This window comes from Mastomys coucha, unplaced genomic scaffold, assembly GCF_008632895.1.
Source record: "Mastomys coucha isolate ucsf_1 unplaced genomic scaffold, UCSF_Mcou_1 pScaffold17, whole genome shotgun sequence".
In the NCBI taxonomy this organism is placed as follows: domain Eukaryota; kingdom Metazoa; phylum Chordata; class Mammalia; order Rodentia; family Muridae; genus Mastomys; species Mastomys coucha.
The window spans coordinates 9,243,774-9,260,752 of record NW_022196899.1 but is presented as its reverse complement, the minus strand read 5'-3'; the positions used below and the strand labels follow the sequence as shown (position 1 = coordinate 9,260,752).

Sequence of the window (16,979 nt, the reverse complement as noted above, 5' to 3'; positions counted from 1 at the left end):
CTTCCCCATCTTCAAATACATCGTGCTGAGGCCCGTCATCCTTGCTTCTCAGCTCCATGTTCTCCTGCTGTATCATATTCGCCACTGCATCCAGGTCTTTCTGACTGTACCGCAGCATATACAAAATAAGCACATCACGGAGGAGACCTCTGGGCTCAAGAACACACAGGGGTGGGGCTTAAACACGAACATCCAGAGCTCCCAAGAAATCTAAGTCCACAAGCTTGGCGTTGATCAGATTTCCAGAGCCAGACTCCTTTGTATCTTGTGTACTATTTTGTCTCTGAGACCGCTGGCATTGGCCGCAAATGGCTGTCATTCAGAAGGGGGTCAAATTTCAAGTAGAAAAACTGCTTCCTCCAGGCCGACTCCTTAAACAAGGAAGTTCTAAACTGCTCTAAATAATCCACTTCAGCACCAATACCTAGAACTTCTGCTGGGTCTCTGAAGCTCTTTTTTATTTTATTTTATTTATTTATTTATTTATTTATTTATTTATTTATTTATTTATTTATTTTGGTCCAAGACAGGTTCTAGTCCCTCATGGGAAGGCTCTAGCACTGGCTCAATAGGAGGGATCACCAGCCACTGTCAAGCTTTTACTTAGCTCACTCCAAATGCTCTCTGCTCTTTCTCTCATCCAACTCAGCTCCTTCTACTATGACACCTCTACCAGATGACACTAACAATATTTGATCCAACTAACAACCCTCCCCCCTTTATCACTGTAGACCTGTCTCTACAACCTGTCCTAACTCCTAAGCTTCATGAGCCTCCTTGCTGGACCTTTCCAGAACCCCCAGCCCCTGTGCCAGCTGCAGGCTGCTCCAGTCGTCCTACCCTGGAACTTACTTTCAGTCCTCCCAAACCCCTTGTTTGAAATCTACCTCTTCCCCCACCCAATCTAACCCAGGACCTGTCTTTCCTTTAAGGTAAGTTACTGGGGTATATGGCTTAATCAGAATGCATGTGCCCTTCTTGTTAAATGAACTTTCTCAAATAGAAAAAAAAAAAAAACCCTAAGATATTATACTCTCAATTCTGCTGCTTTTATTAAAGAATTTCAATATATTACTCATTTTTACAGCTTGACTTTCCATGATGTGCATATGATTCTCAGTAATAATTTACTTCCTGATAAGCACACAAGAGTTTGGAAACAGGCTAGAATACATGCAGACAAGATTCCCCAGACAGGCTCAGCAGATCCGATCCGATCTGAGACAGTCCCTATTCAGGATCCTCAATGGAATTACAATTCCCCAGGTGATATTTTAGCCAGAATCCAAGTCACAATCTGCCTCTTGTCTGGTCTCTGCAGAGCTGCCTTAAAACTAGTTAATTTTTAGCAACTTCAAGAGGTCATCCAGGATAAACAAGAAAACCTGTCTCAGTTGTTTAGAGTGCCTTACAAAGATACCTGCTATATATGGGGTCAACAAGGACATTGGGTGAAGGCTTACCCTAAGGCCTGCAAGCCACCAATGCCATGTACAAAGTGCCATCAGGAGGGACATTGAGCTGTTGATTGCCCTCATGCAGCTCAGAACAAGGGAACTTCACTCTCAGTAACCCCCTAGCTTATCTCCTAGGCTTGGCTATGGACAAGTGAAGAGGCTCAAGCTCCCTTAACCTGAACATTTCCATCACCAGCAGGGAGCCCCAGGTATTTATCATGGTATCTGGGTGGCCCACCTCCTTCCTCTTGGACACTGGGACCACTTACTCTGTCCTGGCAGAGTTTTGGGGACCCACCTCCTCTTCTTGTTCCTCTATTGTTGGGGTAGGACGACATTACCTACCTCTCCAAACCCCACTACTTAGTTGCCTTTTTAGGGGTCTACCTCTCACTCATTCCTTTTTGGTAGTGTCAATGTATCCTGTCCCCTTATTGGGAAGGGATGTTCTAGCTAAGTTGGGAGCCTCTATTTCTTTTGCTCCCCTCAATTGCCTAAACCAAAGCTTGCCAGAAGCCCCTCTCCTCTTCCTCTTCCTCTTAGCCACCCAATCTACTAACTCTAAGATGTTATTTCTATTAGTAGCCTCTCAGGTAGACCCCAGAGTTTGTAATGTCCAGAGCCCCTCTGTTGCTAAACATCATTCTCCTATTGCCACCCAGTTACAGGACCCTACCAGGTACATCTCCCAAGCTCAATATCCTCTTTCTCTCCTGAACTTCAGAGGACTTAAGCCTATCATTTCCGACCTCTTGAGGAAAAAACTCCTCCATCCTACCTCTTCCACCTTAACACCCCTATACTAGCAGTTAAGAAACCTAATGGCACCTATTTCCTGTTTCAAAATCTCAGGCTCATTAATTCTTCAGTGGTTCCCCACCATCTTGTTGTGGCTAATCCTTATACACTTCTTTTTACTATCACCTTGGGAACTTTTCACTTCTCAGTCCTAGATCTCAAGGATGCATTCTTCTCTCTCCCTCTAGATGCCCAGTCACAGAACATCTTTGCCTTTACCTGGACTGACCCTGACATCTATTTTTCTACACAATTCACTTGGACTGTTCTACCTCAGGGTTTCTGAGACACCTCTGCTCTTCTAAATTTCCTATCTAGTTGGAACTCCAGAGTCTCACCTTCTGAAGTCCAACTGTCCACTCTTCAGTTCACCTATTTGGGACTAACAATTACCCTAACTCACAAGGCTATCACCTTAGATAGAAAAAATCTAATTCAGTCTCTAACTGTTCCTTCTACAAAGGAAGAGATTTTATCATTCCTAGGAATAGCCAGTTTTTGTGTGTGTGTGTGTGTGTTCCTGGGTTCCTTCTTTTTCCCTTCTTTCCTGGCCATTATATGAAGCAGCATTAGGCCCCACCGATGAAGCTCTTCTCAAACCTGTTACCAAGCCTTTTTAAAGGCTCCAACAGGCTCTCCTTAAGGCCCTGCTGGCTTTACACCTCCCTGACCTGACTCGTCCTTTTTTCCTCTATGTAACCAAAAAAGAGGGAGTTGCTCTTGGATCCCTAGTTCACCAATTGGGACCCTCTTTTACACCTGTAGCACACTTGTCAAAAAAACTAGACCTAACCATTGAGGAATGGGCACCTTGTATTCATACTTTAGCAGCCACTGAACTCAAACTTATTTGAGAGTCCTAAAACTAACCTTTGGATCTTCTATAACCATTTTCTCTTCTCATAACCTGTCACAACTCCTAACTTACAAAAGCTTCCAAACTCTACCTCCCTCCAGGGTTCTTTCACTTCAAGTAGCACTGATAGAAGACTTCATACTTGTTTTCCAATCATGCCCACCTTTTAATATTTCCAATCATTTTTATGAACCAAATACTAACCATTCCCTATCCAACTCCTGCACTGAAACTTTAGAGGAACTACTACCTCATCCTTCACACATACAGGAGGGCACATTGCCCCAGGTCATCTATATCTGGTATACAGATGGCAGCTCCATGTTACATAAAGGGGTCAGAAGAGCTGGCTATGCTATAATGTCAAACAGAGGTGGTTAATGCACAGGCCCTCCCTGCTCATACCACCAATCAACAGGCTGAATGAATAGCCCTTACTTGTGCCTTTCAACTGGCACAGTGACAATCCCTAAACATCTACACAGACTCCAAATATGCTTTCCATATCCTCCTGTCCACGCTACTATCTGGAAGGAGCACAAGTTACTTTTGCCGAAAAGAGGATCAATACCTAATACAAACCTAATTATGGCCATGTTAAAGGCTTCCCATATCCCCACAATTATTGGAATTGTCCACTGCAGATCCCACTAGATGGATGACTCTTTTTGTCTCCAATGGAAACAACTGAGCTGATGAGGCAGCTAGAGCCGTGGCCCTTAAGGACTCATCTCATCCTCCCCAGGACATTCTTACACTACAACCACATCCCCTTTCTCACCTCCTGACCCTATTCAAACTCTGTCCTATCTTCACCATCTCTTTCATGCTAATAGCCAAGAGTTGTCTTTTTGTTTGTTTGTTTGTTTGTTAAAACTCACCTTGTGTTCCTTAAAATCTATCACTGCCTCTTGCAAAATCTTTCAGATGTCAGACTTCAACTCAAGGTATGTTAGCACCCCTTTGCCTACCCATCAGATTAGAGGTTCCGTTCCTGGAACTGACTACCAACTTGCCTGTACTCACATTCTCACTGTCAAATGGGCTGGCCTTGCTAGACACCTTCTCAGAGTGGGTGGAGGCATTCCCTACCACAAACAAAAGGGCTCAGACAGTCTCTGATCTTCTCCAAGAGACCATTTCTGCAAGACCTTCTTCCAGTCAGATAATGATCCTGAATTCCCTTCCCACGTTTCTCAAAACTTTAGTTTCTATCTAAAGCCCTAGACAGCCCCTGGAATTTTCATAATTCCTTATCACCTCCAGTCTTCAGAAAAGTAGAAAGAACTATCAGGTCTCTAAAAAACATCCTTGCCAAACTCTCACCAGGACTTTCACCTCCACTGGGTAAAACTCCTACTCTGGCTCTTCTCAGGCTATGAGCTCTCCTCAGGAAACCTCTCCTGATCTCAACTTTTGAACTTATGTATGGACATCTGGTCCTAACTCCTGGTCTTTCTCCTAAATGCTTTCCCCTCCCTGATCACTTACTTGCCCTATTACTTTGCGACCTCTGCTCTCTCCTATGGAATTTTGTGGACTACTGTCTACCAAGGCTACACAGTGTCCCCCACTAATCTGTCCCATCTGTCAATATTGGAGATCAAGTTCTTCTCCTTCCTTCAGACCCTGGGGGCCCTCACCTCTCTCTCCTAAATGGCAAGGCTCCTTCAAGGTAATTCTCGTGACTCCTACAGCTGTTAAACTTGAGGGACTCTCTCATTGGGTCCACCTGTTTCACCTCAAACCTTTCACCCCTCAACCTCAAAATGACTCTTCCTATGCATTGACCCCAACAGGACCCTGCTTTCTTAAGCTCCAGAAGACGTGGAGACCATCCACCTTGTCCCCAAGCCCAGAAAAAGGAGACTCCACTCATGCAGCTGCTCTTGACCCCACAGCGTTAGCATCCTCCTCCTGCGTTTCATTTCCACCCAAGATAGCCCTTACATCTGGAGATTCAGGGTTCAAGAAACCCCCACTGATGACAAAAGTCTTTCCAAATAGGGTCAGGAAACTGCTCCGTAGCTGGATACTAGGAGCCGATGCAAATTGCTACCATCCCTTATATCCACAGTTCCATTTAAATATTATGACCTCTTTGTTTGCTTCCTCTTTGACTAGATGAAAGATGATTGTAAAAATGGCCAGAAGAATATGGATATGGTTTTACCAGATACATATGTTAGGATCATGGCCTAATCAGTTCTTCTAAAAACAGCACAAGATCCTCTTCTATATTCAACACCCAGGGAATCTCAAGTGAGAAACTGGCATTGTTGGTAAGCTCTACTATAAAAAACAATCTGGCTTCCCAGTAAGTACAATTCACATCCAGGGAAAATATGTCCTAATTGCAAAAACTGTAGATATTAGAAAAATAGGAGAAGTAACCAAACACTCCTCCAAGGTCATTATTTTCTTGACTCCCCACTCCCCATAAATGGTACTAACCTGTCATTTCACCTTCTGCTTCAGACCCTGACCTTGGCCAACCAGTTAACATTATCCAACCTGTTCTCCTTAAAGATTGCTGCCTATGTTTCTCCAGGAAGAACAATGCATCTATGTCAATGAATCTGGGATAGTGGGAAACAAAATCCAGCGGCTACAATCAGACATCCAGAAATGCAGGGAACAACGTGAGACCTTTAATTCCTGAGTTTTCAAAAACCTTATATGGGAATGGATATTGCCCTTCTTAATGCCTCTTCTCATTTTCCTGGCTTTATTCTTTTCCTCCTGCCTAATGAAGCATCATCTCTACATTCCTCCAATGAAAAGTTCGAAAAAAAAATTTCTACCCAAACAATTAATGAGACCCCACTTTTTTTTTTCTTTTTTTAAGACAGAGACTTTCAGTGAGCCTGAAGCTTCCTGCCACAAGGGCTACTTTGGCAAGCCAGTTAGCTGAGACCTATCTCAATGATTCAGCGCTGTGGTTATAGCAGCACACCATCATGCTTTGCTTTTACGTGGGCCATGTGAATTTGAACCCACAGTCTTGTGCTTGTATAGCTCTCACTTTACCCACTGAACCATTTCCCCAGCCTCTCTATTTGACCCTTTTTTTATTTAACTTTAGACTTCAGCTCATCAACTGATGCTGCCAGAGTCAGGATATGTTTTCACTCCTTGGAAACTACTTCATAGACTGACACACAGGTGTCAATACCCTAAGTATTTATGAATCCAACCAAGTTGACAAGAAAAATTAACCACGACGAGTCCTCCTTTTGTCAACTGAACACCCAAAGAGAACACTTTCCTGTCCTCATATAGGTTGTTTTTTGTTTGTTTGTTTGTTTGTTTTTATCAAATTATAGTCATAAGTCATGTCTGTAAGGAAGGCATATTTAACGGGCTGGCAGGACATAATGCATCTTGGCTTTTTCTCTTATTCATGACACTGTTCATACTAGGAGATGATTTTCCTTACTCTTAGGTCTCTAACCTTAGGAGAAAGAAACTATGTAGCATGGGATAAACTGACAGAGTTCAAGGTAAGTGTCTCTGGATGTCCAGTTGAAACAACAACAGCAACAAAAAAACCTCTATTGTTACATAGCTTAAAGAACCACTTTCTTACTTCCCTGTGATTTGTAATTCTAATAGGTTCATTTTCCTTTAGCTAGCATTTTAATTTAAATAATAACAAGAGAAATAAAAGTAAGGAGAATATCCAGGTGAAGAACTTCACCGTGATAAAGAAAAAGAAGTTTCAAAAGAGGAGATATCTCCTAGCTTGCTTATAGACCAAGTCCAAAACTATTGATCAGAATGCTCTGTGCTCTTCATTTTCAGTGGTTTTTACCACAAGGTTTACTTTGAGTGCTCTCCAACTGCAGGATTAGATTGTGGTCAGATCTTTCCCAATATGCACAGAAGTTCAATAGCTGGAAGACTCAGGTGGCTTATTGCTTAGTTGAATGTTTTGATAAATCCCAGAAGATGAATTACAACATAGTACTCAGTCTGCGTACTTAAACACCAAATGCCCAGCCAGGTTAATTCTTGATTCTTACTGTCTTGATTAGGTTGCTTATAGACATCAAAGGTAAAAGTCATTACAAATAGAATTCAAACAAACTCAAATTCTTCTTAATCCATTCAAATGTCTTTCCTCAGCTATAATACCTCTAGGACATTAATGGTTTGGCTTTGTGGGTTCAACACTCAGCCTGATGTAAGTACTGATACCTGAGCTGCTTCCCAGAGAGACTCAGCCTGCACTGTTTGCAACCACAAGGTAGTAGATATAAATTGACCAGGAAAATTTGGCACTTGGGGAAAGCTTATTGGTCTTTGTGAATTAGCAGATTGTTAAGTCCTTTTTTTTTTTTTTTTTTTAGATATCTTCTTTATTTACATGCCATATGACTTCTCCTTTCCAAGTTTCCCCTCAAAAACAAAATAAAAAAGCCAAACAACAACAACAACAAAAACAAAACAAAAACCAACAAGAACAAACCCCTGTTGCCTCCCACCTCCCCATGCCTGCCACCCCACCCTCTCCCATTTATTGGCCCTGGCATTCCCCTACACTGGGGCACAGAACCTTCACAGGGCCAAGGGCCTCTCCTCCCACTGATGACTGACTTTGCAATCCTCTAGAATATACATGCTGCCAGAGCAATCAGTCCCACCATGTGTACTCCTTGGTTGGTGGTTGAGACCTGGGAGCTCTGAGAGTACTAGTTAGTTCATATTGTTGTTCGTCCTAAGGTGCTGCAAACCCTTCCGCTCCTTTGGTCCTTTCTCTAACTCCTTCATTGGGAACTCTGTACTCTGTTCAATGGATGTCTGTGAGCCTCTACATCTGTATCAGTCAGGAACTGTCAGAGCCTCTCAGGAGATAGCGATATCAGGCTGGCTTGTCCTTCCTTCAGTCTCTGCTCCATAATTAGTCTCTGCAACTCCTTCTGTGGGTATTTTGTTATCCGCTTTTAAGAAGGAAACAATCCAGATGTCCCTCAACAGAGGAATGGATACAGAAATTGTGGTACATCTACACAATGGAGTACTAATCCGCTATTAAAAACAACAAATTTATGAAATTCTTAGGGAAATGGATGGATCTGGAGAATATCATCCTGAGTGAGGTAACCCAATCACAAAAGAACACACATGATATGCACTCTCTGATAAGTGGTTATTAGCCCAGAAGTTTGGAATACAGGAAAAACAACCCACATTCCACAAGGAACTCAAGAAGAAGGAAGACCAAAAGGTGGTGAAGTCCTTTTATCTACCTACTTTGACTTATGATTTTATTAATTTCTATAAGGACAATATAAGTTTGATGGAAGTAAAGAAAGAGAATGGGAGCACTTGAACAGGAAATACCTTATTTGTGAATGTACCTGTCCTGTCACATAAAATATATAGCCATCTGCATTTTCTTCTTTGAATGTATATGTGTGTGGTGTATGTAGATATGTGTTCACATATGTCATAGAGGCTACCGGGGGACATTCAATGCCCTTTGTCAACACTCTCTATCTTATTCTCCTTGGAAAGAGTATCTCACTGAGTCTCTGGCAAGGATGACACCTGTAAGTCCCATCAAGTCTCTATGTCTGTCTTGAACCCTAGGCTTACAGACACACACAACCATGCCTGGCTTTGCCATGACTTTGGATGATTTGAATACAGATCATCGCAGCTCTGCGGCAAATACTCTTACCCTCCAAGTCATCTCCAAAGGCTTCTAAAGTATTCCAATTTCAATTTAGGTGTTCTTTAAAATTGTATAAGGACAGCTAAGGGTGATCAGAAATTTCATTTTTTTGGCAGAAGTCTCTTAAGTTTGTCACCTTTCAAGGCAGAGCTCCCAGCCCCTCCTACCAGGATTCTTTACTGACTGTGCTCAATGTGTGCTATTCTTCTCCTACGAGCTCTTTCCCACTTTGATCTCACTGCTTTTCATTCTTTTTTATCCCTCTGGCCTGTGGCCTTAGCAATCAAGAAACTCTTATCCTTTAAAAAGTAAGATTTTCATTCTTTTTTTTTTCTTTACAGCACAAGCTCATGATGTTCATTTAATGAAACCTTTTAAATGTTTGCTAGTGGGTATATTTAAAGGTAAGAATAGAATGGCATTTTGATAGTGTGCATATAGCATGTTAGTATGAAGTTTAATTTTAAATAAATTCTGATTTGCTTTTAATATTTCAGCTTTGGGTGGTTTTCTAATAAATAATGAAGATCAAGTCTGCTTTTTAGTGCATAAAGGGAATCTGTCATGTCTCTAGGACTCTGAAATACTTGAGGCAAGAAGCCATTTTCTTAGATACATAATTCCACACTTGAAGCAGTCACTGCACCCATTTTTGCAGGTATTGACAAGTACCATGCTCATTCTCAGTAGGTTTCTAATGATGCATGATTAGATTGACATGCAATTTGACATGCAATCTCTTTCACTCAATAGATATTGCTTGGCAGTCAATGTACATGTTCTCATCTTATTCCACACAGGACCTGTCAGCCATAACACTAGCTCATTATGTTGGACCTTAGTTGGTTTGGATTCGATCCCCACTTCCCTATTCACTCTCCAGGAAAAGAACTGTGCTTCTGCTTGAGTAACCTCCTGGGCTTTTCTGAAGGAGATTGTCTTTTCACTTCTGTCACCTGCTACATTCCATCATTGTGTCATCTCTCTGCGCACCCATAATGTCCTCTGTTACAGCAAAAGAGAAAAGTCACACTTTTACTTCATTTATTTGAGCATCAGGAATGAAATGTTTCATGTGGTTGGGTAAGGGGGACAAACAGTATAAATAATACCAAGGAATGCCTTCTTGACTAATCACTAGGAGGGACAGACGCCATAATTTCTATTTCTGTATGAAGTTCTCACCATTAATATATCCCCATTTATTTTATTCCAAATTCCAGGACAAAGTTAAGTAACATAGGATTTAAATTATTTAGCTCCCCAAGCCTCCAATTACAGAGCAAGTCTCCAGTGTGAAATGTTAGTGCTTCTAGGCACAACGTCTTTGGTCAGTCACTTTGTTAAGGCCCGAACTTATACACAGGGCTGCACGATCAAGTTCTGTCCCATTACACCTGTTGCTTCTCTGACCCATGACTACTCAGAGATATGGTCAACTGAAATAGGTTTCATATTTGGGCTGGGGAGATAACTCAGCCTATAAAGCTTTTGCTATGCAAGCATAAGGACCCGAGTTAGGATCCTCAACTCCCATGGGAGAAGGTCAGGCAATAAAGAATGAAACGCTAATCCAAGAGTGGTGATATCAACAGGCAGATCCCTACAGTCCCCTGACCAGCCAGTCTAGCCAGCTGATGAGCTCCAGGTTCAGTGAGAGACTCTGTCTCATTACGTCCAGTGGAAAGACAGCAAAGAAGACAATCTCGATCTCTATCCCCTATGACCACTTGCAGGCAACACTTCTACCCACAGCGATGTACCTGAACATACATGGGATTACCTACATAACACTGCTCACAGAGATGCACCCATACACACTAGTCCATGAAGAAATTTCTGACTTAATCTTATGTTGTGGCACACAATAAGCTTAAGACTCAATAAAGTTATTTGTTTAGTTATTCTATGTTACTACATAAGAGACTGGGACTAAAACCAGATATGCAACCTCTTGTTTGTCAGTCCAGGAAATACCTCAATCCCTTAGTTCTTTGAGTAGTTGGAGTTGTATCATGACAGTTGAGATGGCCTACTCCTCACTTGATTCTCAGGTCTTGGGGTTTTCATCTGTGGTGACTTTTGATCCTGATATCTCTTCCGTAACCTCCTATGAATCATGCTATCACACATACTTCTGATCTCAATCCTGAAGTGAGTAACTTGATCTTATCCTATCTGCTGGGTCCCATTTTCTTTATTCCTTAACCACTTTGGCACTTTTCTTCCCCCTGTGCAGGTTCAGAGAAGCTACTTTTGTGCAAAAACTGTAATTCTTCACTTGGGATTTATAACAACAGAAAACAGCGAGAAAGTCTTTCATATCTACCTTCATTTTGTATCTGTTTTCTTTAGGGGGTGGCCGGGAATACATTTCTACTCAATTTTGCACATCTGTACATTCAGTCATGCAAGGAGGATTTGTCTCAAAACTGATGACACTGAAGTTATCTCATCCTCTTTGGGGGGGGGGGGTTAAAACAAAGTCAAGACTAACCCAAGCATCTTCCTGTCAGTTTTACAATGTCTTTCTCCACATTCCCCTCAAAAAGTCACCTGAAAATCTCCAGTCCTCGTACTAAGCCTGAAGGCCTCTGACTTCTAGGAGTTGAAAAGTCACTCAGACAGATCAGCCTCATGGAAAGGCCCCTCTTACATAAGACCAAATATTTCAGAAGAACCAGACTGATTCTTATTATGACGAGGATATATCTAGAACTATCCTGAAGAAGTAGAACAGAAGTAAAAGCAGCACACAGGCAGCCAAGGACTGCTTAGCCATGTACAACACCCTCCCCTCCTCCAGCTCTCTCTCTCTCTGTAAACCAGAAGTTCAAGTCATACCCAGCATGGACTGAATGCTTGGCCATTTGAGTTGCAGTAGTTTCCTGTTGTTTCCTGTTGTTTGCTCCATCTAGGGATGGGATCAATCCAGCCTGATAAAGAGTCTCAAGAGTAGTATGGATTGGGTCAAGGAATTTGTGTTGGATGTGCAATTCACATTGGGTTGTGATTTGGAGGCAAAATTAATAAATAGGAGAAGCAGAGAAATAATATCTTTTCATTGTCATAATAACTGTGTATATGGGTGACAATGTTTTCTTAATGAGGAAAACTTGGAAAGGCAGCAGAAAAAAACCAACAATATTCTGGCCATGTTGTCTGTAATATTAATTGGATAGCAATATGGGGTCAATCATGGTGAGTTAATAATAATAGTTAATAATTAATTAAGAGTATTATCAAGCAATGAGAAATAGAAATGTAGATTTAGAGATCTTTAGTCTGTAGAAAATACTTGTTTTTTTTTTTTTTTTTTTTCAAGATAGGGTTTCTCTGTGTTGTCCTGGCTGTCCTGGTACTTTGTAAACCAGGCTGGCCTCGAACTCAGAAATCCACCTGCCTCTGCCTCCCAAGCACTGGGATTAAAGGTGTGCGCTACCACTGTCCAGCTGTAGAAAATACTTAAAGCTCTGATATTCCATGAGTTCAACTTAGGAAAGTGACAGAAATAGTAACGAAAGTGTCCTGGCCTTCTTAAATGAGGACTATGTAGAGGATACATCTAGCAGAATAAGCTAGCATTGAAGACATGTTAAACAGTGGAAATTGCAGAGAAGAAAGAAGTGGATAGTTAAACAAAATCCTGCTGAGAAGCAAATGAAGAAAGGCAGCCATTGGGAACAACACCATGAGATCCTCCTAGCAAAGCCATCAAAGGAACACTGAAAAAGATGTCAGGTGACATCAAGCCTGGAGATTATATTATTGGGTTAGGGTTCTGTCTATGAAGGCACTGAGAAACTTTTGTTCATCTTTCTTGTCTTTAATCAATATATTTCATTGTAATTCTAAAACAGTAGGCAGACAGCATATTTTTGAAAATCTCAATCTGAAGTAATCTTTTAAAGAAAAGATAGTAATTGTTGGAAGTTTATATTTGAAAAGCTTAAATGAATGTCCCACTGCATTTAAATAAAGCTGGATATAAAAATAAATACAAAATTTTGATATATTATAATTTCATTGAATTGACTGATAGGTTTACCACCATATCAAACAAAGACAATAACCAAAACATAAAAATAGGTTTTATAATAAATGGAAATATAATATTACCTAGAAGAACCTGTTATTATATATATAGTAAATATATTTATATATAATATATAAGATCATCTATAAATATTAGATTAATCACATATATAACCCATACCTAAACACACACTCACACACACAAATATTCATACTATCCTCCACCATTATTAATTAATTTCTTTGATATATAGTATTTAATTTCATGGTCAATAAAATATCAACATGTTTTTACCAAGAGTCTGGTATAGTTATCAAGGAGAGGGTATTTGCAAATGAACAGTGTACTAATCTCAATATTGGGTGAGAAAAACTTTTAAAAATCAGATCTTAGCTAAATTCCCAGAGAATAATAACTGATTGTCAAACAGTACTAACACTGGAAATGATGAGATGACAACATACTAAGGGGTCACCATGGCGGGCCCATTGTGGAAAGGATGGCTGGCCATGCAGCTAGTGAGTGTGATTCCTGTGCGTAAGTAAAAGTATGAATTAAAGGAATCCCAAAGACACGGCTCAGCGGGTAAGGCCTTGCTGTAAAGGCTGAGTGTTCCAAATGGTGGAAAATGAGGACTGATAGCAGCAAGCTGTTCTCAGATCTGCATACATGTGTGAAAGCACGTGTCTACGTGCATAGATAACATAAATAAATATATAAACTTTAAATAACTGTGAAAAGGACGTTTCATGTGTCTAGCAAGAGATGGTTTCTGTCACCAGCATATTAGATCTACCCACACATTCGACTGTACAAATGCAAAATGGACTTCCATGATAAAGAGTGAGAGGAAGGATGCCAGCAAGTGCTGGCTGACAGGAGCCTGAGATAGCTGTCTCCTGAGAGGCTCTGACAGTACCTGACTAATACAGAAGTAGGGGCTCACAGCCATCCATTGGACTGAGCACAGGGTCCCCAATGAAGGAGCTAGAGAAAAGACCCAAGGAGCTGAAGGGTTTGCAGCCCCTTAGGAAGAACAACAATATGAGCTAACTAGTACCCTCAGAGCTCCCAGGGACTCAACCACCACCCAAAGAGTACACGTGGTGGCCCTAATGGCTCCAGCAGTATATGTGTAGCAGAGGATGACCTAGTCAATCATCAAGCGCAGGAGAGGCCTTTGGTCCTGTGAAGGTTCTATGCCCCAGTGTAGGAGAATGCCAGGGCCAGGATGCTGGAGAGGGTGGGTTGGTGAGCAGGGGGAAGAGGGGAGCAAACAGAGTTTTTTTTTTCTTCTTTTTTTCGAAGGAGAAACTGAGAAAGGAGATATTGTATGACATGTAAATAAAGAAAATATGTAATAAAAAAGAATTCTAAAAAAAAAAAAGAATGAGGGGAAGAAAGTCTTTCATTTGAAACTTTATGTATACCTAATATTTTATTTGGTACTTATATTTTACATTCATTTTCACCCTCATAGTTGAAATTAATAAAAAAAAACGTATTGAGCACTTGCTTTGTACAAAGCACTATACTGATGTTCCCTTTAACATATTGATACAGGATAAAAATGCCTCAAATGGTTTAATCCGTATTTTAGAGTGAATGCATAGATCAAATGCTATTGCTGTCACCCAACAGAAGTGGACACCCCCAAATATTGCATTCCTACCAGCTCGTGACCCCCATCTTCATCGAAGTCCTCCTCTACCCCATCAGTCATCTCTCCTCCATCTGCTTCTTGCCCTCCTTCAGCAGGCTCCTCTGTGGAGTGGTCTGCATTCTCTGACACACATTCGTCTTGGATCAGCTCTATATTCTCCTCCAATTGCTTCTTCTGAGCTTCTATGAGGGGAGAAAGCAGATGGCTACTACCTTGGCTTTACTAGTAAGTCATTTGGAAAAACCACGAAAAAACAGGGAACACTTAAAAGGGGTGAGCTGTGAACAGCATGTAGAAGGTGGAGAAATTTTCAGTAATTGATTCCATCACTTAATTACATGCAAACATCTGTGTGTGGTTACATGTAAGCAAATTTATTTAAAATTGAAATTGGCAAAAATTAGGGTCTCTAGATGTTAGGATATATAAACAAATATTTACATTAGCATACTGATCTTCCTAAATACTTCACTTTATGTGAGACTCTAAGAAGGACAGTCTCTCTGATTGAAAAACTCTATGTCAGAATGCCCGGATTTATTGCTTAGGGGGAATGTAGTGCTTTAGAAGGAAGAAGTGATTGATCTGCCATGTTCCTATTTTCTCTTTTTTTTTATATATATATGATAAATGCTTCCTAAGCTTTTAAAGTTTGATGCAGAAAATAGAAATGCTAGTATAGTGGTTTGCAAATAGTAAGTGCTCAACAAAGGAAGCTACAGGTCACACTAACAGAACTCCCTCCAATTCCCAGGATCGGTACACTACAGTCCTGGAATGCAGAAATTCATCCATGGAATTAATCCTGACAACCTCGTAGTTATTTCTCTATGGGTTTTTCTTCTCCTGTGAACATTCCAAGAAGCCCTGGACACACAAGATCCTATCTTGTTTCTCTTTCTGCAACTTTCCCCTGTCTATTCACAACTCTTAAAAATTATGCCACTTTCATTAATTTTGCTTACTGTTATTTTATTAAAATATCATTCCACTCTTTGACTTGAATTCTAAATAGGCTTCATGTTGAGCTTACTTAGTCATCTTTCATGAAAGTAAATATACCATGAAAATCAACATCCAGACGTTCATTACCTATTTTTTCATGATGTGTGTTAAGAGGAAACTAACCATTGATCTATAAATTTTGATTAAATACAATAAACATTTAAAAAGTTTATTATATAAAAATATGGGTAACCTTTCTACACATTGCTGAATGTCATCACAGTAATTTCTTCTATAAATACTTTCTTCTACAAATATATTCTTTCATTATAATTCTACAAATAATAAATATGATTAAAAATAGGCAGATAGGTGAGGTATGACTTGCCCTCTACCAGATGACAGTGTTCCAGTGGTATTTAGATTACTTAGTGGCACTGTAAATACCAAGTTTCATTCTAAGTTTTGCCATGTGATTACGTCACAAAAATAGATAAATTTTGCCCTGAATATTAACAATGTGTAATGTGGAAAATATTTTAAAGACTGTCAAGGATGGCATAAATGCATATAATTGCATCAAAAGGAAATATTACATTCTTATTGTATATATCTATGTATACAATATATATGTGCATGTGTGTGTGTATGTGTGTGTGTGTGTGTGTGTGTGTATCTCAACACTAACTACAGTTTCTATTTGGAGCAAGGAATGGTGGTTAAAAATTTTGTGCATATCAGGCCTTGTTACAATAAAATTATAATTATAGTACATAGTTATAGAAGGCATCTTAAAGTGGCCTACTTTGTTCCTAATACATCCACAGAATCTATGTATAATATTTTCCACCTATTTTATAAGCCTCAAAGATCTTACAGCATGTAGTCAATGCATCAAGAGGGACTTTATCTCCACATGTCTGTATGGTATGCTTATGAAGCTGTGGCAGTGTAGACTTTTTCTTTTTCTCTGAAGGTTATGTGATTTTACCATGGAACAACCTCTGAGGCTTATAAAGTAGTTATTATATTACTATCCAAAAGTCTTTTGTTTTCTTTTTTTAAGTCAAGGTAATTTTTATCCACATTAAATTAGATCTTCTGTTGTCTTACCAATGTCTCAGTGTTTGAACTGTGTGGGAAATATGACCACATTCCTCTCAAAGTCTTTGCCAGACCCACAGGAGCAATAAAGAGAGGTTCATTGCAAACTGAGGTTTCTTTTCAGGCAATTGATTGATCTGGTCTCTCATTATTTTATATGCCTTACAAGTAGAAATGATGCTATAAGTTATTAGGATATGAGACATAGGGTGCATATTTTTGCTTGTTACTATTCCTATGAATTGTATTTTCCTTCTCTAAAAGGTAAGCTAAACTGTAACATTGAATTCCCCAAATAGCAATTTTTTGAATGACAAAAAGATGTGACTGTGCCTTTTAACTGTCGGGACCATAAAAGCACATGAACATAAAAGCTCAAAACAATTTTAAAGAGCAACCTTTTTTGATTTGTTGACTAATATACAGATTGCCCTTGTCAA

General features: G+C 40.0%; 1 protein-coding gene across 7 annotated transcripts in view; it reads right to left on the bottom strand.

Moving 5' to 3' along the window:
* Positions 1 to 16,979, bottom strand: part of Ralyl (RALY RNA binding protein like) — a 673,831-nt gene that overhangs the window by 23,676 nt on the left and 633,176 nt on the right. For 4 of the 7 annotated variants that reach the window (XM_031376347.1, XM_031376345.1, XM_031376348.1 and 1 more), the window contains one exon: positions 14,500 to 14,672. The exons of the other annotated variants lie outside the window; for them this stretch is intronic. In XM_031376347.1, the coding sequence (XP_031232207.1) occupies positions 14,500 to 14,672 (173 nt within the window). The remainder of the gene's footprint in view (positions 1 to 14,499; positions 14,673 to 16,979) is intronic. 7 annotated transcript variants of the gene reach the window in all.